This window comes from Rhincodon typus, chromosome 2, assembly GCF_021869965.1.
Source record: "Rhincodon typus isolate 14 chromosome 2, sRhiTyp1.1, whole genome shotgun sequence".
Classification (NCBI taxonomy): Eukaryota; Metazoa; Chordata; class Chondrichthyes; order Orectolobiformes; family Rhincodontidae; genus Rhincodon; species Rhincodon typus.
Genome location: NC_063333.1, coordinates 80,076,486 through 80,099,799, shown reverse-complemented (window position 1 = coordinate 80,099,799; position 23,314 = coordinate 80,076,486). Strand labels below are relative to the sequence as shown.

The window sequence follows — 23,314 nt, the reverse complement described above, 5'->3', positions numbered from 1 at the left end:
CATTGAGGAGTACTGATTCATCAGCTGAGGGAGGACAGTATGTGGTAACCAGCAGGAAGTTTCCTTGCCCACGTTTAACCTGAAGCTTTGAGATTTCATGGGTCCGGAGTCAATGTTGAGGACTCCTAGAGCAACACCCTCCCGACTGTATACCACTGTGCCACCCCCTCTGCTGGGTCTGTTCTGCTGGTGGGACAGGACATATCCAGGGATGGTGATGGTGGTGTCTGGGACATTGTCTGTAAAGTATGATTCTGTGAGTATAATTATGTCAGGCTGTTGCTTAACTAGTCTGTGAGTCAGATTTGCCAATTTTGGCACTAACCCTTAGATGGTCGTGAGGAGGACTTTGCAGGGTTGACAGGGCTGTTTCTGCCATTGTCTTTTCTGGTCCCTAGGTTGATGCCAGATGGTCCATCTGGTTTCATTTCTTTGAGACTTCGTAGTGATTGGTACAACTGGGTGGCTTGCTAGGCCATTTCAGAGGGCAGTTGAGAATCAACAACATTGCTGTGGGTCTAGAGTCACATGTAGGTCAGACAGGGTGGGGGTAGCAGATTTCCTTCCATGAAGGACATTAGTGAACCAGATGGGTTTTTCCAACAATCGACAATGGATTCATGGTGCTCAGTGGATTCTTAATTCCAGACTTTTTAAAATTATTGATCTGCTGTGGTGGGATTTGAACCTGGGTCCCTAAAGCACTAGATGGGTTTCTGGATTAATAGTCTAGCAATAATACCACTAGGCCATTGCCTCCCCCAGTTATTTTGTTTCACCAGTTGCTGTAAACTGTTACCTTTAACCATAAGTAAGAGACTTTATAATTAGTGCACCAATCGATGTATGCCTCCTGTGGAGAAGTGAAATAATCTGGAGAAAGAGATTGAAGAACAAAGGGTCTGGGATCAATATCTCATTAATGCTGTGAACAAAATCAGAAGTCACATGATACCAGGTTATAGTCTAATAAGTTTGTTTGAAATCACAAGCTTTTGAAGCGCAACTCCTTCATTAGGTGAAGTCTCTTTGCTCTCCTAATTGCTTTTTAATTCCCCTCTGCAATTCCTACGCACCACTCGAGCCTCCATATTTTACTGTTTTGTACCTGTTATAGTGAGGGAGGAGAAATAAGGTGCCAAAATAAGCCTTCACCTGATGAAGGAGTAATGCTCCAAAAGCTTGTGATTTCAAATAAATGTGTTGGACTACAACCTGATGTCGTGTGACTTCTGACTGTCTGCCCCAGTTCAACACCGGCACCTCCACATAATGCTGCGAAGTGATGTGATTGAACTACAGTATGTTAGACCTGTTTGTTGTCATCTACCTGTAACGTCAGTGTTTTGTTTGTCTGTGTATGGTGGTTTAAGAAAGGATTTAGAGTTTCAACTAGTACAGTTGTAAGGTTACATAGTTTGTTTTGATGTCGCTAGAACCTATTTATTTGTAGTAGACTGTAGTTTGTATTAAGTATAGGAACCTAGTCAGTGTTTTCCGTTACCCTGCTTTCATCACAGACAGTTGATTCGGGCACTTTGTGTACTTTGATCAGATTATTAACCTGTGTGGTGACTCCAGCAAGAGTGGGTCTTGTGAATCAGTGCACTTTCCCAGGTGGGTTGTCACAAAATCTATCTTAGGTGATATAGATGTCATGAATGAATAGCAACTTCTGTGTGCAGACTTTGAAATGTGGTTATGAAGCTTGTACTATTAACCTGTCACGGCTGAATTAAAGCATACCGCTGTTAAATAGGAGTCCTGATTGATAAAGATTGTGTTAGTGGGTAAGTAGTATAACAAGCAGTGGATGATGCGAGTGGTGCAGTTGATAGGAAGGCATTTGAGAATGCTGCTTTTGGCAGATAAAAGATTATTAAACTGTATTGAACTATTCATGGGACTATATATTTGGCATTGGCCTCCTTCATTACCTCTTGCTACTGCCTTCTAATGTTTTTGTCAGGTGTTTGAACTCCTCACTGGGAATACAAGATTTCTGTCTTTATTCTACCTTCTCCACCGAAAACTCCAACCATATCCTGAAATCCTTGTATCACCAGTTTTGCAGCAAATTGTCAACGCAGCTTTGCCTTTGTACAAGGAGCAATCCTCACACAGAATGCAAAGAACCTGCCCCAGGAAATCTACAGTTAAACAAGTTTTTACATTTAAAGCAACGAACAATTTTGTTTGCGCCTTCTACAAATATAAATAATAATCAGCATGTACAGAAGAAGAATTGGCAAGCATAAATGAAGTGAAAACAAATGTGATGCTGAGGCAAAGGATGTTATGGACAAGTAACCAACTGGCGCAGCAACTGACTAACATACTCCCGGCCCCCAACACCTCTTTTGTCAAGTGAAGAACTGAACTAGCAATTCTGTGTCAACACAGTGTGGAGCTGGAGGAACACAGCAGACCAGGCAGCATCAGAGGAGCAGGAAAGCTGACGTTTGGGGTTGGGACCATTCTTCAGAAGGGGGGGGGCAACGGAGCTGGAAAATAAATAGAGAGGAGGGTTAGGGCTGGGGGTAAGTAGGGATGGTGATAGTTAAATGCAGGTAGGGAGTGGTGGAGATTGGTCAGTGGGATGGATGGGGCGGATAGGTGGGAGAGAAGATGGACAAGTTGTGTCGGGTTAAGGAGGCAGGAGAGAGGATGGGTGGGGCTGGAGAAAGGTAGTTGGGTGGTGATAGGTTGGATGCAGGGAGGGGGTAGTGGGGATTCATCAGTGGGAAGGGTAGCACGGATAGGTGGGGAAGAAGATGGACAGGTTGTGTCAGGTCAAGGAAGCAGGGATGAGAGGGATGTTTGGAAGTTGAATGAGGCCAGGGGTGTAGAGATTTTAAAACTGGTAAAATCCACGTTTAGGCCATCGGGCTGTAGGGTCCCAAGGCAGAATATGAGGTGCTGCTCCTCCAGTTTGTCAGGACGACACAATGACACCACCCGGAAACTGAAGGAGCAGCACCTCAAATTCCGCCTTGGCAGCCTACAACCCAATGGACTTAACATAGAATTCACCAGTTTTAAAATCTTCACAGTCCCGGCCTCATCCCACATCCAAACATCCTTCTCATTCCCGCCTCCTTGACTTGACACAACTTGTCCATCTTCTTCATCACCTGTCCATGCTACCCTTCCCACCGACCACTCTCCACTACCCCCTATCTGCATCCAACCTATCACCACCCCATTACCTTTCCCTAGCCCCACTCATTCTTCCTCCCACCTTCTTGACTTGACACAATCTGTCCATCTTCTCTCCCACCTATCCACCCCACCCATCCCACTGACTAATCCCCCCCCCACTCCCTACCTGCACTCACCTATCACCATCCCACCTGCCTTCCCCAGCCCTACCCCTCCTCTCTCTACTTACTTCCCAGCTCCCTTCCCCCTCCCCATTTCTGAAGAAGGGTCCTGACCTGAAACGTTGACTTTCCTGCTCCTCTGATGCTGCCTGGCCTGCTGTGCTCCTCCAGCTCCACACTGTGTTGTCTCTGACTCCAGCATCTGCAGTTCTTGCTATCTCCATGCAGTTCTGTGTTGTGTGCATGAGGTGTATTGGCCAATTTGGTGTTTAGGACCCCTTCACTTGAGGTCAGGAGTACACTATTCACAGCAGCAACTGGAAACCAGAATAGAGTCTTTCAGTTCGATGGCTTACATAGACAAGTCCGAACCTTAAACTTGGGATGAATGCTGCTGGAAGGTTTCATTTGGCAGTTGTGGTTATGTCTCAATGTAATCTTACCCCTTGCTATACCAGCCGAGATGAAAGTGAGCTCGGCACTGAAGGCTGTGTAAACCTTTGATGTACTCGATGTGCTTGACCATGATTGAGGCATGTGTCACTTTATTTCTCTTCTCAGGTCTTTACCTCACTTTTGTTATTAGTAAACACTTCATTGCACATTATTGGTCCCTGAACAGTAATTCCTACAGTCTTTTCATTTTTTTTGTAACACTGGCAACACTGACTTGTAGAATGAAGAGGCCATGGGAGCTGCCAGGAAAACAGGCATTCACATGTATAGCTCTATTTCTGCGGCAGTCAGTTAGCTACACATTTGTGACCTGGTCATTCATGATCAAAGTGGCATTGAAGCATATAACTGCACCAGCAGTCAATTCTGCTTTGCAATCTAGGGATTTCTGCCGCACAGTAAAAATGAATGTTCTTTTCCGTACTGCTGCTTTCTCCTGATAAATTCTCTGGCTCTGACAAACAATGCATGAGAGACTTGTATCCTGTAAGCATGGCATCATCGAAGATGTGTCAGAGTTTTCCAGTGCTTTCTTGGAAGGAGTTGGCACATTTTTATATATAAAACATGTCAGGGCCAGCGTAATGCTGGCAATGATTTTCAAATCTATTTGAAGGATATTGGGCTGCTAAGCCTGGGGAATTAGTCTGAATAGAGAGTTTGAGGTTCAAATTAACTGAGCAAGTGTAACACCTCTGATTTTGTTCAGGATCTGCATATACAAAGGGGATGTTCTATTGTAAAAGAGTGATAGAGTTATACAGCACAGAAACAGATCCTTCAGTCCAACTCGTCTGCGCCGACCAGACATCCCAATCTGACCTAGTCCCATTTGCCAGCATTTGGCCCATAAGCCTCCTAAACTCTTCCTATTCATACACCCATCCAGATGCCTTATAAATGTTGTAATTGTACCAGCCTCCACCACTTCCTCTGGCAGCTCATTCCATACACACACCACCCTCTACGTAAAAATGTTATTCCTCAGGTCCTTATCTCATTCTTTCCCCTCTCATCTTAAACCTATGCCCTGTAGTTTTGGTCTCCCCCACTCTAGGAAAAATGCCTTGGCTGTTCACCCTATCCACGCCCCTCAATCATTGATGCTCCAGAGTTAAAAGCCCCATTCAGTCTCTCCCTATATCTCAAACCTTCCAGTCCCAGCAACATCCTTGTGAATCTTTTCTGCATCCAGTCAGGTTTAATGACATCCTTCCTATTGAAGGGTGACCAGAATTGTACACGGCATTCCGAAAGTGGCCTCACCACTGTCCTATACAGCTGCACCATGACATCCTGCCACATTCAGTTGTGAATAGTTAAGCACAATTAAACAACTCACAAGGGACTGACGTTCCACATATTGCCCATTTTCAGTGATTGGTGAGTCCAGCACATCAGTGTGAAAAATAAGTCTGAAGCATTTGCAACAATCCATTTTTGGAAGTGCTGAGTGGATGATCAGTTTCTGATTCCTCCACAGATCCCCAGCATCACAGATGCCAGTCTTTAGCTGATTCATTTCACTGCACATGATATCAAGAAAAGGCACATGATACTGAAAAGTCTATATAAGGAGCAATAGCACTGAAAATGTGTGCACCAGAACTTGCTGCTCTCCTAGTCAAGCTCTTTCCAGCACAGTTACAACACTGGCATCAATGTGAAAAGTTGCCCATGTATGTACTGTATGCAAAAACCAGGACAAATCCAATCTGGCCAATTACTGCCTCATCTGTCCACTCTTGATCATAAATTAAGTGATGGAAGGCATTCTTAACAGTGCTATCAAGCAGTAAGGTAAAGGCAAAATCAATCATGGTGACGGAGGACCACAGGGCTGCTTTCTCATTAGAGAGTTTAACATGAGGATCACAACGCCTCAGGCGAGATTGAGAAGGTTGTACTTTAATGGCGTGAACCCGTGCTGTTAGCATCAACCTGCATCCCAAATGAAGATTACCAATAGCCTGCTCACACACGCCCAGTTCAGGTTCTACCAGGGACACTCAGCTCCTGACTTCGTTACTGCCTCAGTTTAAACAGGGACAAAAGAGCTCAATTACAGAGGTGAGGTGAGCTGAGAGTGACTGTCCTTGACTTCAAGGCCACACTTGACTGAATGTGGCACCAAGGAGTCCTAGCAAAACTTGAGTCAATGGGAATCAGGGGGAAAATTTACTACTGGTGGGAGTCACACCTGGAAGTTGGACATTTCTGCAGGAGTTCCTCAAGGTACTATCCTAGACCTAGCCATCTTAATCATAGAATTATTCTTGTAGCTGATATTCATATGGCAAGTCCAGTTTAGTTTCTGGTCAATGGAAACTGCCAGATTGTTGATAGTAAGGGTTTCCGAGATGGTGATGTCCATAAGACCATAAAATATAGAAGCTGAAAGAGGCCATTTGGCCCATCGACTGTGCACTGAACCTCATCTGGACCCAGTCCCTCACCCTTTAGCCATAACCCTGCATTTACCTTGGTTAATCCACCTAACCTGCATGTCACAGGGCAATTTAGCATGGCCAATCAACCTAACCTGCTCATCTTTGAACTGTGAGAGGAAACCACAGCACCTGGTGGAAACACACACAGACACAGGGAGAATGTGCAGACTCAACACAGCCACCTAAGGCTGGAATTGAACCCAGCTCACTGGCACTGTGAGGCAGCAGTGCTAACCACTGAGCCACTGCCCTTCAGCTGCTTTATCAATGATATTCTCTCCGTCATAAGGTCATGATATGAAGATGCCAGTGTTGGACTGGGGTGGACAAAGTCACAAGTCTCACAGCACTAGGTTATGGTCCAGCATAATCTTGTGGAGCGCTGTGCCTTTGTCAGGTAAAGTGGAGGGAAGCACAGAAGCTCACTGTGCCTGTGTGCTTCCCTCCACTTCACCTGATGAAGGTGCTGCACTCCAAAAGCTTGTGATGTTAAATAAACCTGCTGAACCATAACTGATTGCTGTGAGACTTCTGACTACATCATAAGGTCAGAAGTGAGGAAGTTCACCAAATTACAACAAGAAAATCTGAACACTGCCCTTTCACATTCAATAATGGGGGGAAGGCAGGAGGATGGGATTAAAAAACATATCAGCCATGATCAAATGTTGGAGCAGACTGATGGGTTAAATTGCCTAATTTTGCTCCCAGTTTTAGTCTTAATTTCCTTTAATGTTTGTGAAGACCTAATGCAGATGGAATAAATAATCTGCTTCATATTCCTGGTTTGTCCATGTGCTTAACTTTCACATTATGGTTTTGGTGTGGTTGGCTGTATCGCATAGCACATATGTTGTGTCACAGCAGAAGAGATTGAATACTCCTGGCTGGAAGTTGAAATGGCAATTTTAGTGAGGGAGGCTAAAATGGCTCCACTGTCACTGGGCGCTCAGGCATCGGTGTTGGAAATTTGACCTTCATGTAAACCTGGGCAGAGACTCCCGTGTGCATTCATTTCTTTGATGTTGCAGAGGAAGGAAGCAGTACTTCTTAATATTTGCCTTGAGGAGTAGTGGGAAACTGGACAGATTTGGGGGAAGAATGGATGCACCTGATGATGCAGAGATTGAAGACTTGATTGAGGATGCATTCTTGGTTTCCTCTATCACAAGCTAAATGAATCTTTTAACACCTCATGAATTTGGTCTTTTAAATCCCAATACAAGCTTCTAGCCACATTCTAGCACACTGAATGATAGAGACTTGTGTCTCTTGCTGCTTTCTGTCCCAGATTCTGACAGTATAACTTGACTATATTTGAAAAAAAGACTGTAACCCAATGTCACGTTAGCTTCTTCTGCACCCTTTCCATCTCAAAATCCATCATCAACATGAATCAGTGGGTAAAAATAGTGATTAGCTGTGCACAAGCCCCAACTTTGTTTTTACATTGGAAACGAATGAACATTTGAAAGCAGAACTGTTTCTGACATTCTTAACAGTTCTAGAAATTTGGAGATTCACCATCAGTAGCAAACAGGCTGCTGCCATTGTCTTTAAGTGTAAACACCTTGTACTTTTTTCACAACAAAATGATCTGGGGCCGCTTGGATCTCTTATAATTGTACCAACTAAGGCTGCTGTCAGACACACTTCAGAACAGGGCAGTTTACTCACTTCATACTACATTAAATTGCAAGGACAGTCCTAAATTTTATCTTCTAAGCATCGTCATTGTATCACATGGAGATACTATTAGAATAAGTTTGTCAGATCACATTAGGAATATTAGTTCTGAAGAAGGGTCACTGAACCCAAAACGTTGACTCTTGCTTTCTTTCACAGATGGTGCCAGATCCTGTTGGGTTTCTCCAGCTGTTTCTGTTTTTGTTTTAGAAATGTTAGTGCTGCTTCCATGCTCAGGTGTTACAGCAAGGGTCAGTGGTCAGAAATTCATGAAAACATCCAAACAGATTTTCTGTCTTCAAATCTAAGCCAATAGAAAATCAGGCACTGTCATTCCATAGTTTCATGCCCTAACTTGTGTATCAAGAAAGTTTAAACAAAGAAACAACTTTCTTATTTTGGTGTAGGAAAGGACCTGCTGTTCTTGGAGAAAGTCAAGCAAATATTGCTCAGAATCATAGCTAGGATGAAGCGACTGAGTTTTGATGGTGAAGGACTATGAGAATGTTAAAGATCAATTGATTGATTTATTGTCACGTGTGCCGAAATGCAGCGAAAAGGTTTGTTTACGAACGGTACAGGCAGATCATAGTAAGCAATGGATGTACAAATCAAAAAGCCTTAGACAGAGGCATCCAGGTTACATTGCACAGGGTGTGTGCTAGGTGAGATCAGTATTAGCAAGATCAGCATTATTTGAGGCTATAGGGTCCATTCAACAGTCTGATAATGGCCAGAAAGAAGCTGTTCCTGAACCTGCTCGTGCATGTGTTCAGGCTTCTGTATCTTATGCCTAACAGAAGAGGTTGTAGGACATCATTACCGAGGTGCGATGGCTCTTTGATGATGTTGGCCGCCCTTCCACAGCAGTGAGCCATGTAAATGGAGCCCATGGATAGAAGGTTGGCTTCCATGATGGTCTGGACTATGCACACCACCTTGTGTAGTTTCTTACAGTCCAGGGCAGAACACTGGCCATACCAGTCATTATACACCCAAACAGGATGCTTTCAGTGGGCATCTGTAAAAGTTGGTGAGGGACCTTATGGACAAGCTAAATTTCCTGAGCTGCCTGAGAAAGAAGAGACGTTGTTGTGCCTTTTTGACTGTCGCATCTACATGGGAAGTCCAGGGCAAGTGGCCAGTTATCGTCACTCTGAGGAGCTTGATACTCTTCACTCTCTCAACCTCAGTTCCGTTGATGTAGATGGGGGCGTGTTCTCCTCCTTTCTTTCTGAAGTCGATGATCAGTTCTTTAGTTTTGCAGACACTGAGAGACAGATTGTTTTCATTGCACCACAACACCAAGCCCCCTATCTCCCTTCTTCAGTTTGACTCGTCACTGTTAGATATCTGTCCCACTACGATGGTGTCATCAGCGAACTCGTAGATGGCGTTCATTCGGAATTTGGCAATACAGTCGTAGGTGTACAGGGAGTACAGTAAGGGGCTGAGGACACATCCTCGGGGGGGGGCTCCAGTGTTGAGTGTTATTGTGGAGGAGGTGCAGTTACCTATCCTCACTGATTGCAGTCTGTGGGTCAGAAAGCTGAGGATCCAGTTGCCGGGGATGGAGCCGAGACCAAGGTCATGCAGTTTTGAGATCAGTCTGGAGGGGATAATGGTGTTGAAGGCGGAACTGTAGTCAACGAGCAGGAGTCTGATGTAGGTGTCTTTGTTGTCCAGATGTTCCAGGGATGAGTGCAGGGCTAGGGATATGGCATCCTCAGTGGATCTGTTATGTCAGTGGGATGATTTGATTGAGCTGTCCAAAATAATGAAGGCGTTGACAAAGTAAATAGTGAACACCTGTTCCCTCTAATAGAAAAAAATCTCAAAAGAGAGAACACAATTCAGATAAATCCAGTAAAAGCTTCATCGTTCAAAGGGCTGTGATGTGGAACACACTGCCTAACACAGCCTTAAGTGCAAATTAATTGAAGTGTATGAAGGGAAATATATGCCTAAAATATCAGAAAAAGGAGTTGACATGGTTAACAAAAATGACAGAGAAATTGCTAAGTGGAATGATCTATCCAGATCTTAGGGAAGCCTGACGGCTCAGTGGTTAGCACTGCTGCCTCACAGCGTCAGGGACCCAGGTTTAATTCCAGCCTTGGGTGACTGTCTGTGTGGATTTTGCATGTTCTCCGAGTGTCAGTGTTGATGGCTACAGTGCTCTGGTTTCCTCCCACAGTCCAAAGATGTGCAGTTTAGGTGGATGGTGATGCTAAACTGCCCCATAGTGTCCAGCGAAGTGCAGGTTAAGTGGATTAGTCATGGTAAATGCGGGGTTACAGGTATATGGTGGATGCTGTTTGGAGGCTAGGTGCAGACTCAATGGGCCGAATGGCCCCTTTCTGCACTGTAGAACTGTACGATTATAAAGTAAATTTTTCTTTTGGGTTAAGACCTAAAGCGAGTTTCTGCTAGAGTCCCAACGAACTTAGATAGGATGTAGTTCAAAAAGCATGATTTTTTTTTCTGTCTCACCAACTTAATTTATGTAGCCCCCATCTGATCTTCAAAGTATACTTTTCATTTTTTATGCTCAGCTTCATCTATGATTCTGCTCACCTACCTTTTTACAATATTTACAACACTGATGAGACTTGAGTAAATTACATGGCAAAAGACAGAATTATCACGAGAAAACAGAAACACGGTCCAAAGAATAGGTTTTGAGGAGTCATTTGAAAATAGAAAGGAGGAAGGATGGTGAAGCATAACTGATGGGAGAGGACATTCCAGAGGGCAAGGTGGAGTGGCAAGGGTTAGTGTACTTGAAGTAACTTGGTGGTTGTAGCAATTATTCACTTTGTCTGAAGCAGACTATTTCCCAAGATTTTTATTGGCACATAAGATTTACTTTAAAATTATAAGTAAATATATGAAAGAGTAGTCAAAGCTTAGTTATCAAGAATCAAAGTAGTCATGTTGAGTCATACGAAAAACTTGATGATTTACCACATGAAACATTGATTAATTTCTGCACAGCATGAAACAATTCAATCATACCATTTATAGTTTCACGCTCTAACCTAATTTAATGGTGTGCAAGTTAAAGTAGACGAACAATAACATGCACAACAGGGTACACTCAGTATTTAAGAGTCATACATTACACATGGAAGGTTAAACAGAAAATATTCATAAGGTCTATAATTTTTTGCTCACCAGAATTTCTTACAATTATTTGAATCACTGACAAAAAGTAGCAACTAAATCACTTTGAAATTAAATGTTCTTAATGATATATCTTGAATCTTCTTATATGCTGATTATCTGTTCCACTGTTCTAACCATGGACTGTTTTTTTGCAGGTGAAGAGTATTCTGGATGATATTTTAGAGAAACTTCCTGAAGAATTCAACATGACAGAAGTTACAGCGAAGACAGCAGAACGTACTCCTTATATTCTTGTTTGTTTCCAAGAATGTGAACGTATGAACATCCTTACACGAGAGATCAGGAAATCCCTTAAAGAACTGGATCTTGGACTGAGGGTAATATTATTTTACAATATATTGTGCCAGTTAAGAGGAAGAACGAAAGGTCATGTTGAGTGCGCAGTCCTTGTAAAAAGGCTCACTCACCAGGAGATACCTTGGAAATTTCAATGTGTGCATTGCCCATGATTTCCTCCCATGGTTCAGCTCATATGCTGCTGAAACCATCCATGCCTTTGACATTTCTAGCTTAACTGTTTCAATGCACTCCTGTCAGCCCTCTGTTTCACTCTTCATAAATTTAGGATAATGTAAAACTCAGCTGCACATATCCTAACTTGTATTAAATCTCATTCACCCATCTCTCTCTGTCCCATGGACTTATTTTGGCTCTTGATTAAGCAAATCCTTAATTTAAAAGCTCTCATCCTAGTTTTCTGATTTATGTATGTATGCAGACACGCACACACACCTTCCCTAATGTCTAATATCTTTTGTGCTAAAATTTTGTTTGATCATCCCAAGTGCCATATTTCCCTGTACTAAACATGCTTTATTAAATAAACAACAGCATGCGTTAATAAACAGATGGAAAATCCTGGACTGTAGACACCCAAAGGCTCATTTTAACTCAGGGTGGATAAGCTTTCCATGAGTAAAATCTCACATCAAATTATGATTGCATTTTGATTTTGATTTTATTGTCACATGTACCAAAATACAGTGAAAAGCTTTGTTTACGAGCGGTACATGCAAATCACAGCAAGCAAAGGATGTACAGATCAAAAAGACTTAAAGGCATACGAGTTACATTAAGGTTATATTATTTGAGGCTAGAGTCCATTCAACAATCTGACAACGGCCAGAAAGAAGCTGCTAGTTCATGTGTTGAGGTTTCTGTATCTTCTACCTGACGGAACAGGTTGTAGGAGGTCAATACCAGGGTGCGATGTGTCTTTGGTGATGTTGGCCGCCTTTCCATGGCAGCGAGCCGTGTAAGTAGAGTCCATGGATGGAAGGTTGGCTTCTGTGATGGTCTGGGCCATCACACCGTCTTCTGCTAAAGAACCAGACCACTTAGGCACATGTAAAATTGCTTCGACATTCCTAATAGGTGTTCATCATTTCGTCTAAGAGTTTAATAACATCAAATATTTCAAAAAAGAAATGAAAAGGGGCTGAAAGCCACAATGTGACTCAAATCTGACAGCAATGTGGTTGAATCTTAACTGTTCTCTAAAATGACCTAGAAAGCCATTAAATTGTATCAAACTACCTACAAGGCCTGAGAAAGGGACTGAAACTGGACAGACAAGCTGTATCAATCCAAGCGCTTGAAACAACAATGACACATTGAGTTCTGTCATTCGTGCAATTTCCCCTTACTAGTATTTGGGGGTTTGTGCCGTGGAATAGTCAAACAGCAACCTAATAGTCATAGTCATGGAATTATACTTACAGACACAATGCTTGAATATGTTCTGTTCCACCGGCAAGACAGACCCACCAGAGGTAATTGTATAGCGGTGAACAGGTGGGAGTCAGTTTCTCGCAGTCTGCAAACACTTTCAGTGGAATCCTTGAAGTCTTATGTATCAGATGAAACATGAGCAAGGAAACTTCTTGTATTAGTACTTTCCCGCTTTCAACAGCAATTAGACAATGCACAGGGGTTGGTAAGGGCACAGAATCTATTCTGAGTGAGGGAGAATTCAATGTCCATTACCAAGAGTAACTCTGTAACATCACTACTGACTGAGCTGGCTGAGTGTGAAAGGACATAGCTGCTAAACTAGGCTTGCAGCAGTTGATGAGGGAGGCAGAAAAGCTTACTTGTCTTTGTCCTCACCAATTCACCTATTGCTGATATCTCTGCTCATCACAGGTAGGAGTGACCACCACACAGACAGACATTATAGAGCCAAAGCCCCACTTTCACAATGAGGATATCCTCCATCGTGTTGTGTAGCACCACCATATTGCAAAATGAGACAGACTTTGAACAGATCCAGCAACTCAGAGGACATCCATAAAGTACTGAGAGCCATCAGCAGATCTGTTATCAAGCACACACTGTAACCTCCAAACCTGGCATATCCTCCGCTGTACCATTCCTATCAAGCCTGAATCAATGATGAGTGCCGGAGTTTATGCCAGGAGCAACACCCAAAAATGAGGTGTCAGCCTGGTGCAGCTAAAAAATGTGACTACTTGTATGCCAAACACCATAAACAGCCAGTCATAGACAGAGCTGAGAGATTCTACCAAGCAATGGATCAGGTTTAAGCTTGGCGGTCCCGTTGTGAATAGTGGTAGACAATTAAACAATTCACTGGAGAAGAAGGCTCCACAAATATCCCCATCCTTGATAATGAGAGAACCAGGATCTGTGCAAAAAAGAAGGCTGAAACCTTTACAGCAATTGTCAGAAGCCAGAAGGACCAGGGACCCATCCTGGCCTCCTGCAAATGTTCCCAGCATCACAGCTGTCAGTTTCCAGCAAATTCAATATCCTCCACATGATATAAAAATGTTTGAAGGCACTGGATACTGCCAAAGCTATAAGCCCTGCAACATTCCTTCAATAGAACTGAGAGGACTTGTGCTTCAGAACATGCTACATCCTGAAAGATCTGTTGCCGTATCATTACAATACTGGCATCTACCTGGCAATCTAGAAGATTACAGATGTATCCTGTCCACAAAGCACTGGGCAAATCCAACCTGGCCAAATACTACCCTTTCATTTCACTCTCAAAGATTAGCAAAGTAATCAAAGGGGTTGATAACAGTGCTGTCAAGCAGCACTTCCTCAGCAATACCTGCTCTCTGATGCTCAGTTTGGATTCCACCAGGGTCACTGAAGAGATGAGAATGACTACCTTTGACCATTAAGGTTGCATTTGCATCAGCGGCCTTGAGCAAAACTCATAGTATGCGGAATCAGGGGTAACTCTTCAATGGTTGGAGTCATACCTAGCACAGGAAGGTGCTTGTACTTTTAGAGGTCAATCAGTTCAGTCCCATGAAATCACTGTAAGAGTTCCTCAGGGTAGTATCCTAGCCTCAATGATCTTCAGCTGCTTTATCAAATGACCTTGCCTCCATCATAAGGTGGAAGTGGGGCTATTCCCTGACAACTGCACAATGTTCAGCACCATTTGTGACTTCTCAGATACTGAAGCAGTTTATGATTTGACTTATTGTTGTCACATGTACCCAAGCACAGTAAAAAGTTGTGTTTTGTGAACAGCACAGGCAGATTGTAACATACAAGAACATACGGATCATTGAGTGTTTAGACAGAGCGAGGCATACAGGGTTACGATTGCACAGGAGGTGCACCAAAGCAAGATCAGTATCAGATTTAAAATTAGAGAGGTCCATTCAGAGCTAACAGTAGGGAAGAAGCTGTTCTTGAACCTGTTGGTATGTATTTTAAGCTTCTGTATCTTCTACCTGATGGAAGAGGCTGGAAGAGAATATTAAAAACCGAAAGAACTGTGGATGCTGTAAATCAGGAACAAAAGCAGAAGTTGCTGGAAAAGCTCAGCCTGTCTGGCAGCATCTGTGAAGAAAAAACAGAGTTAATGCTTTGGGTCCGGTGACCCTTCCTCAGAACTGGAAGAGAATATTACAGGGGTGGGAGGGGTCTTTGATGATGCTGGCTGCCTTTCCACAGCAACAAGAAGTGTAGATGGAGTCCATAGATAGGAGGTTGGCTTGCATGATGGTCTGGGCTGTGTACATAACTTTCTTATGGTCCTGGGCAGAGTCGTTGTTGTACCAAACTGTTATGCACCCAGATATAATGCTTTCTCTGGTGCATCTGTACAACATGCCAAATTTCCTAAGCCTCCTGAGGAAGAAGAGGCGTTGTTGTGCCTTCTTGACTGTCACATCTACCTGGAAGGTCCAGGACAGATTGTTGGTTATCGTCACTCCCAGGAACATGACGCTCTCGACCCTCTCTACCTCAGCTCCACTGATGTAGATAGGGGTATGTCCTCCTTCTTTCTTCCTGAAGTCAATGATCAGTCCATATGCTGCAAGACCTCGACTTGAGTTGATAAGTGGCAAGTAAAATATACTCCACACTATCTGCGGGAAACTAAGCATCTGCCCTAGAAATTATCAATGCTGAATCTTCCACTAATAACCAGAAATTGAACTAGATAAGCCAGATCAATACTAAATGGGACAGATCACACACAGATCTAGCAACTCAATACTGGGCATCCATGAGGCGCTGTAGGCCATCAACAGCAGCAGAATTGTACTTCAGCACAATCTGTGACCTCATGGCCTGGCATATCCCCCACTCAACCATTACCATCAAGCCAAGGGATCAACCCTGGTTCAATGGAGAGTGCAGGAGGGCATGCCAGGAGCAGCACCAGGCATACCTGAAGATGAGATATCAACCTGGTGAAGCCACCAAACAGGACTACTCGCACGCCAAACAGTGAAAGCAGCAAGAGATAGACAGAGCTAAGCAATCCCACAACCAACGGATCAGATCTAAACTCTGCAGTCCTGCCACATCCAGTCGTGAATGGTGGTGGACAATTAAACAACTCACTGGAGGAGGAGGCTCCACAAATATCCCCATCCTCAATGATGGAAGAGCCCAGCACATCAGTGCCAAAGAAAAGGCTGAAGCATTCACAGCAATCTTCAGCCAGAAGTGCCGGGTGGATAATACGTCTCAGCCTCCTCCAATGGTCCCCAGCATTACAGATACCACTCCAGCCAATTCGATTCACTCCACATGATATCAAGAAACGGTTGAGGACCCTGGATACTGTAAAGGCCACAGGCCCTGACAACATTCCAGCAATAGTACTGAAAACTTCTGCTCCAGAATTTGATGCTCTCCTAGCCAAGCTGTTCCAGTACCGCTATAACACTGGTATCTACCCAACAATGTGGAAAATTGCCCAAGTATGTCCTGTACACAAAAGGCAGGACAAATCCAACCTGGCCAATTACCGCCCCATCAGTCTCCTCTCGATCATCAGTAAAGTGACGGAAGGTGTCATCAACAGTGCTATTAAGCAACACCTGCTCAGCAATAACCTGCTCAGTGATGCCCAGTTTGGGTTCCACCAGGGCCACTCAGCTCCTGGTCTCATTACAGCCTTGGTTCAAACATGGACAAAAGAGCTAAATTCTAGAGGTGAGGTGAGAGCAACAGCCCTTGATATCAAGGCTGCATTTACTGATTGTGGCATCAAGGAGCCCGAGTAAAACTAGAATCAATGGGTATCAGGGGGCAAACTGTCCAGTGGTTGGAGTCATACCTGACACATAGGAAGATGGTTGTGGTTGTGAGAGGTCAATCATTTCAGCTCCAGGACATCTCTGCAGGAGTTCCTTAGGGTAGTGTCCTAGGGCCAACCATCTTCAGCTGCTTCATCAATGACCTTCCCTCCATCATAAGGTCCGAAGTGGGGATGTTCTCTCGATGATTGCACAATGTTCAGCACCTTTTGTGACTCTTCAGGTACTGAAGCAGTTCATGTTCACATGCAACAAGATCTGGACAATATCCAGGCTTGGGCTGACATGTGGCAAGTGACATTTGTGCCACACAAATGCCAGTCTATGACCATCACCAATAAGAGACGATCTAACCACTGTCCATTGACATTCAATGGTGTTACCTTCACTGAATCCCCCACTATCAACATCCTGGGGGTTACCATTGACCAGAAACTCAACTGGACTCACCACATTAGCACAGCGACTACAACAGCAGGCCAGAAGTTAGGAATACTGTGACGAGTAACTTACCCCCAGACTCCTCAAAGCCTGTCCTCCATCTACAAGGCACAAGTCAGGTGTGTGATGGAATATTCCCCACTTGCCTGGATGAGTGCAGCCCCAACAACACTCAAGAAGCTTGACACCATCCAGGAAAAAGCTGCCTGCTTGATTGGCACTACATCCACAAGCATTCACTCCCTCCACCACCGACGCTCAGTTGCAGCAGTGTGTACTATTTACAAGATGTACTGCAGAAATTCACCAAAGATCCTCAGACAGCACCTTCCAAACCCATGACCACTTCCATCTAGAAGGATAAGGGCATCAGACATATGGGAACACCACCATTTCCAAGTTCCCCTCCAAGTCACTCACCATCCTGCTTTGGAAATACATCACCGTTCCTTCACTGTTGTGGGTCAAAATCCTGGAATTCCTTCCCTAATAGCATTGTGGGTCAACCCACAGCAGGAGAACTGCACCGGTTCAAGAAGACAGCTCACCACCACCTTCTCAAGGGCAACTAGGGATAGGCAAGAAATGCTGGCCAACAGAGCCCATATCCCACAAAAAATGAATAGAAAAAAATTACTGTGGCTACATGAGCAGGACAAAGGTGAGAAATTCTGTCGAAATTACTCACTTCCTCTTTACCTAATGCATGTCCACTGTATACAAGGCCCAAGACAGGTGTATAATGGAATATTTTCCACTTGACTGGATGGTCAAGAAGTTCAATACCATCTTGGACAAAGCAGCACACTTGATTGACACCCATCCACCACCTTCAAAATTCACTCCCTTCACCACTGACACACAATATCAGCAGGGTTTACCAACCACAAGAAGCACTGTATCAACTCAAAGGCTCCTCTAAACGCGTGACCTCTACCATGTAGAAGGAACAGGGCAAATGCATGGGAGCACCACCATATGTTAGGTCCCTCTGCCAAGACGTTCACCTTCCAGATTTGGAAATGTATCACCCTTCTTTCACTGTTGTGCATCAAAATCCTCCTTCCTAATAGCACTTTGGGCTATATACACCCAAAGGACTGCAGCAGTTTATAATGGTACCTTCTCATTGCCTTTGAGGATAATTAGGGACAGGCTTCTCTAGAAATTACAATTACTGTCTTGGACAGCAACATCCACATCTCAAAAACAGGAAAAAAAAACTGTCATAATGAAAGCCTTTACAGTGTAACAGCCAACATTCTTCTTTGAAATGTGTTTGAGTTGTCTTCATGTAGTTCCTTAATGAGACAGAACCAAGAGAATAAATATCCTCACAACACAACACTAAAATGCTGCTGAAAACTGAAAAAAACTGCAGATGTTGTAAATCAGAAACAAAAACAGACATTATTGGAAAAGATCAGCAGGTCTGGCAGCATCTGTGGAGAAAAATCCAAGTTAATGTTTTGGGTCAAGTAACCCTTCCTCAGAACTGATGGTAGCTAGGAAAATGTCAGTTTGTATGCAGATGATAGGATGGGGGGAGGGGGTAAGAAGTTAAACGATAAATGGGGAAAGAGCCCAAAGAGAGAGGAGCACAGTTGGACAAAGGAGTGGATAACAATCTGGCTAGAAGGGTGAATAGCTATTAATGGAGACTTCATAAGGGTTGGGATAAGGACATGGGAGAGAGGCAGTCACTGAGGGATGTGATGTGGATATGGAAACGAGTTTGAGCAAATACCGAGTCAAACACCGAGACCGAAAGTGAAATTAATGTCGGTGGACAAGACAAAAGACTAAAATGCTGCTTATTATCAGACATGCTGCAAAACGACGTCGCTCCACCCACCACCTCCACAGCCAGCAGCTCCAGAGGAGACTGGAGCACCCAGCCCTGCTGGGTCTTCACCATCCCCCCAAACCTCCCCCTCACTGAGGACAAATGGGCAGTCCTCAGTAAAGGGCTCACCTTTATCCCCCTCCACCCTAACATCAACGAATACCGTTCACGCTTGGACGTTGAACAGTTTTTCCACCGCCTCCGCCTCTGCGCTTACTTCTTCAATCGTGAGCCTAACCCTCCCCCTACTGACCTCTTCTCCCGCCTTCAACACACCCCCTCCTCCTGGACACCACCCCAAGGCCTCCTAACCTACCTCGACCTCTTCATCTCCAACTGCTGTTGAGACATCAATCGCCTCAACCTCTCCACTCCTGTCACCCATTCCAACCTCTCCCCCACAGAACATGCAGCCCTCCGCTTCCTCTGCTCCAATCCCAACCTCACCATAAAACCCACGGACAAGGGAGGCGCAGTTGTAGTATGGCGCACTGACCTCTACATCGCCGAGGCCAGACGCCAACTCTCCGACACCTCCTCCTACTGCCCCCTTGATCATGACCCCACCCCCGACCACCAAAACATCATCTCCCAAACCATCCACAACCTCATCACTTCAGGTGACCTCCCACCCACAGCCTCCAACCTCATCATTCCCCAACCCCGCACCGCCCGCTTCTATCTCCTTCCCAAAATCCACAAACCTGACTGCCCTGGTCGACCCATTGCCTCCGCCTGCTCCTGTCCCACCGAACTTATCTCTAATTATCTCAACTCCATTTTCTCCCCTCGGTCCAGCAACTCCCCACCTACGTCCGTGACACCACCCACGCCCTCCACCTCCTCCATAACTTCCGATTCCCCGGTCCCCAACACCTCATCTTTACCATGGATGTCCAGTCCCTACACACTTGCATTCCCCATGCAGATGGCCTAAAGGCCCTCCGCTTCTTCCAGTCCCACAGGCCCGACCAGTCCCCCTCCACTGACACCCACATCTGCTTAGCTGAACTCGTCCTCACCCTTAACAACTTCTCTTTCAATTCCTCCCACTTCCTACAGACAAAGGGGGTGGCCATGGGTACCTGCATGGGCCCAAGCTATGCCTGCCTCTTTGTAGGTTACATGGAAAAATCCCTCTCCTTACATCGATGACTGTATTGGCGCCGTCTCATGCTCCCATGAGGAGCTCGAACAGTTCGTCCACTTCACCAACACCTTCCACGCCAACCTTAAGTTCACCTGGACCATCTCTGATACCTGTCTCTCCTTCCTGGACCTCTCTGTTTCCATCTCTGGCAACCACCTGGAAACCGATATCCATTTCAAGCCTACCGACTCCCACAGCTACCTAGAATACACCTCCTCCCACCCACCTTCCTGCAAAAATGCCATCCCCCATTCCCAATTCCTTCGCCTTCGCCGCATCTGCTCCCAAGATGAGGCATTCTACTCCCGAACATCTCAGATGTCCTCGTTTTTCAAGAACTGCAACTTCCCCCCCCTCAGTGGTCGAGAACGCCCTCGACCATGTCTCCTGCATTTCCCACAACTCATCCCTCACACCCCCTCCCAGCAATAGCAACCAAAACAGAATCCCCCTCGTCCTCACGTACCACCCCACCAACCTCCGGATCCAACACATTATCCTCCGACACTTCTGCCATCTGCAATCCGACCCCACCACCAAAGACATTTTTCCCTCCCCACCCTTATCTGCTTTCCGGAGAGACCATTCTCTCTGTGTCTCCCTTGTCCGCTCCACACTCCCCACTAGCCCCACCACCCTCGGCACTTTTCCCTGCAACCGCAGGAAGTGCTACATCTGCCCCTACACCTCCCCCCTCACCCCCATCCCAGGCCCCAAGAAGACCTTCCACATCAAGCAGATGTTCACCTGCACATTTGTTAATGTGGTATACTGTATCCGCCGTTCCAGATGTGGTCTCCTCTACATCGGGGAAACCAAGCGGAGGCTCGGGGACCACTTTGCGGAACACCTACGTTCTGTTTGCAACAAGCAACTGCACCTCCCAGTTGCGAACCATTTCAACTCCCCCTCCCACTCCTTGGACGACATGTCCATTCTGGGCCTCCTGCAGTGCCACAATGATGCCACCCGAAGGTTGCAGGAACAGCACCTCATATTTCGCTTGGGAACCCTGCAGCCCAATGGTATCAATGTGGACTTCACAAGCTTCAAAATCTCCCCTCCCCCCAGCGCATCCCAAAACCAGCCCAGCTTGTCCACACGTCCCTTACCTGTCATTCCTCCCACCTCAAGCCCCACCCCCATCTCCTATCTCCTAGCCTCATCCCACCCCCTTGACCTGTCCGTCCTCCCTGGACTGACTTATCCCCTCCCTAACTCCCCACCTACACTCACCTTTATTGGCTCCACCCTTGCCTTTTTGACCTGTCTGTCTCCTCTCCACCTATCTTCTCCTTTATCCATCTTCTATCCGCCTCCCCCTCTCTCCCTATTTATTCCAGAATCCCCTTCCCCTCCCCCATTTCTGAAGAAGGGTCTAGGCCCGAAGCGTCAGCTTTCCTGCTCCTCTGATGCTGCTTGGCCTGCTGTGTTCATCCAGCTCTACACCTTGTTATCTCATATATAAAATTGAAATGTCACACTTGTACAGTTGGATGTGCCTAGAGTTTAGGGCCAGATACCATTATTGGGGAAGGTAAAATTAGCTTCACCCTGTATTTGATATAGACATTCATAATTAGTCAAAACTATTAAGGCAAATGTACACTTTCCTGATCAGAAAAGATCAGCAAAACATTTAAGGATAGACTGCGTGAAATTTATGACGAGAAAAGACGCTTGAATGAAAAGCACTAAATGTGTGTGAGGTCGCATTCAAAGAACCAGACGACCAGGATCAATGAGTGGCGAAAATGGCCTCTTTATTGCACATTCACAGCAGCACAGTGTAAGGCGAAATAGAATCCCAAAATCATAGCTCAAAAGCAGCCATTTTATACAGAATTCAAGCATACATTAACATTCTAACACTTGAGTGTTAAGCAGTAGACATTGTACAAAAACTGTTTTGCAGGAAATCGGAGATGGTTTAAACACATGCTAAATATTACCGGTTATTGTTGAGTGTTAATGGTTATTTTAATGAGATTAGAGTGTATCCTTGCATAATTCAAAAGGTGTTAGTCTTGTTATTTTCAAGCTTAGAATTTTAAAGTTAGAAAAAGGCATCTTGAGTTTTTTAAATAAAAGTCTGAGTTCCCAACGGTTTTGATTGTCTGTGGTTCTATTTACTAACATTCATTTATTCATTCATTCGGTTTCGTGGTCACACCTGTTTTAGTAGTGCTGAGATAACAAGGTGTTGAGCTGGATGAACACAGCAGGCCAAGCAGCATCATAGGAGCAGAAAAGCTGACGTTTCGGGCCTAGACCCTTCATAGTGCTGTCAGTTTCATTCATTCATTCATTCAAGATCGCGCGGGTCTGGCCATAGCGCTGTTAGTTTTATTAGTAGGTTAAAGGTTGCTTACATACACTGCATAGCGTTTGTTAGTTTTATTAGTGGGGTAAAGTTTTATATGCATGTTGAATAAAAACTTGGGACAAGTACCTGGCTACATAATATACAGGAAAAGTCTGCAGGGCTATCCAATTATCACCTTTGACTGATATTTGGAGTTACTTTACCTGGAGGGAGAAGATAAATGACTTGGTAATAGCAGCTATTCAGTTGGATTTTAATATCAAATAACACTGTTTTTGGTGTGTGGGTGCAAAAAGGTTCCATCCTGTAATGTCTATGCAGTATTGTTAGCCATCACACCTGACTGCACCTTTGAATGGAATGTTGGTCTTGTTTAAATGGGGTTGTTTACATAGCACGTAATGCATGAGTGCACTTTCAAGTGGGCGGTAACCACAAATTGAAGTGGTTGTAATCTACTACCGTAGCGAACCCCTGAATTAGTTTGAATGGGGGCTGGCTAGTACATGGAAATCTGCAGTTAGTATTATAACCACGAATTAGTGGGTTAATGGATTAATAGAAATGATTTATGGAGCTATATTAAAAGTTGTTAACGCCTTTGAATTCTGATATACCATGTGTAAATAGCCCCAATTTCTATTCCTGTTTACATTCCTTTGTGCACAGGGAGAGCTGACGGTCTCAGCTGAAATGGAAGCATTGCAATCAGCATTGTACTATGATAACGTTCCTGAAATATGGAGCAGAGTGGCATATACATCTTCATATGGACTGGCACAATGGTAGGATAAATTGTCTTCATTAATCAGTTATACAATTCAAACACATGAAAGCTAGGAAAAATACTTTAAATGGCTCTACAAGAAGGGTCTAGGCCCGAAACGTCAGCCTTCCTGCTCCT

At 44.6% G+C, this 23,314-nt stretch overlaps 1 protein-coding gene across 1 annotated transcript in view; it reads left to right on the top strand.

The window, feature by feature from the left end:
- The window catches only part of LOC109913909 (dynein axonemal heavy chain 11-like), a 336,187-nt gene that overhangs the window by 305,155 nt on the left and 7,718 nt on the right, over window positions 1-23,314 (top strand). Inside the window, exons 64-65 of the mRNA XM_048614118.1 lie at window positions 11,239-11,421; window positions 23,080-23,195. Of these exons, the coding sequence (XP_048470075.1) occupies window positions 11,239-11,421; window positions 23,080-23,195 (299 nt within the window). The remainder of the gene's footprint in view (window positions 1-11,238; window positions 11,422-23,079; window positions 23,196-23,314) is intronic.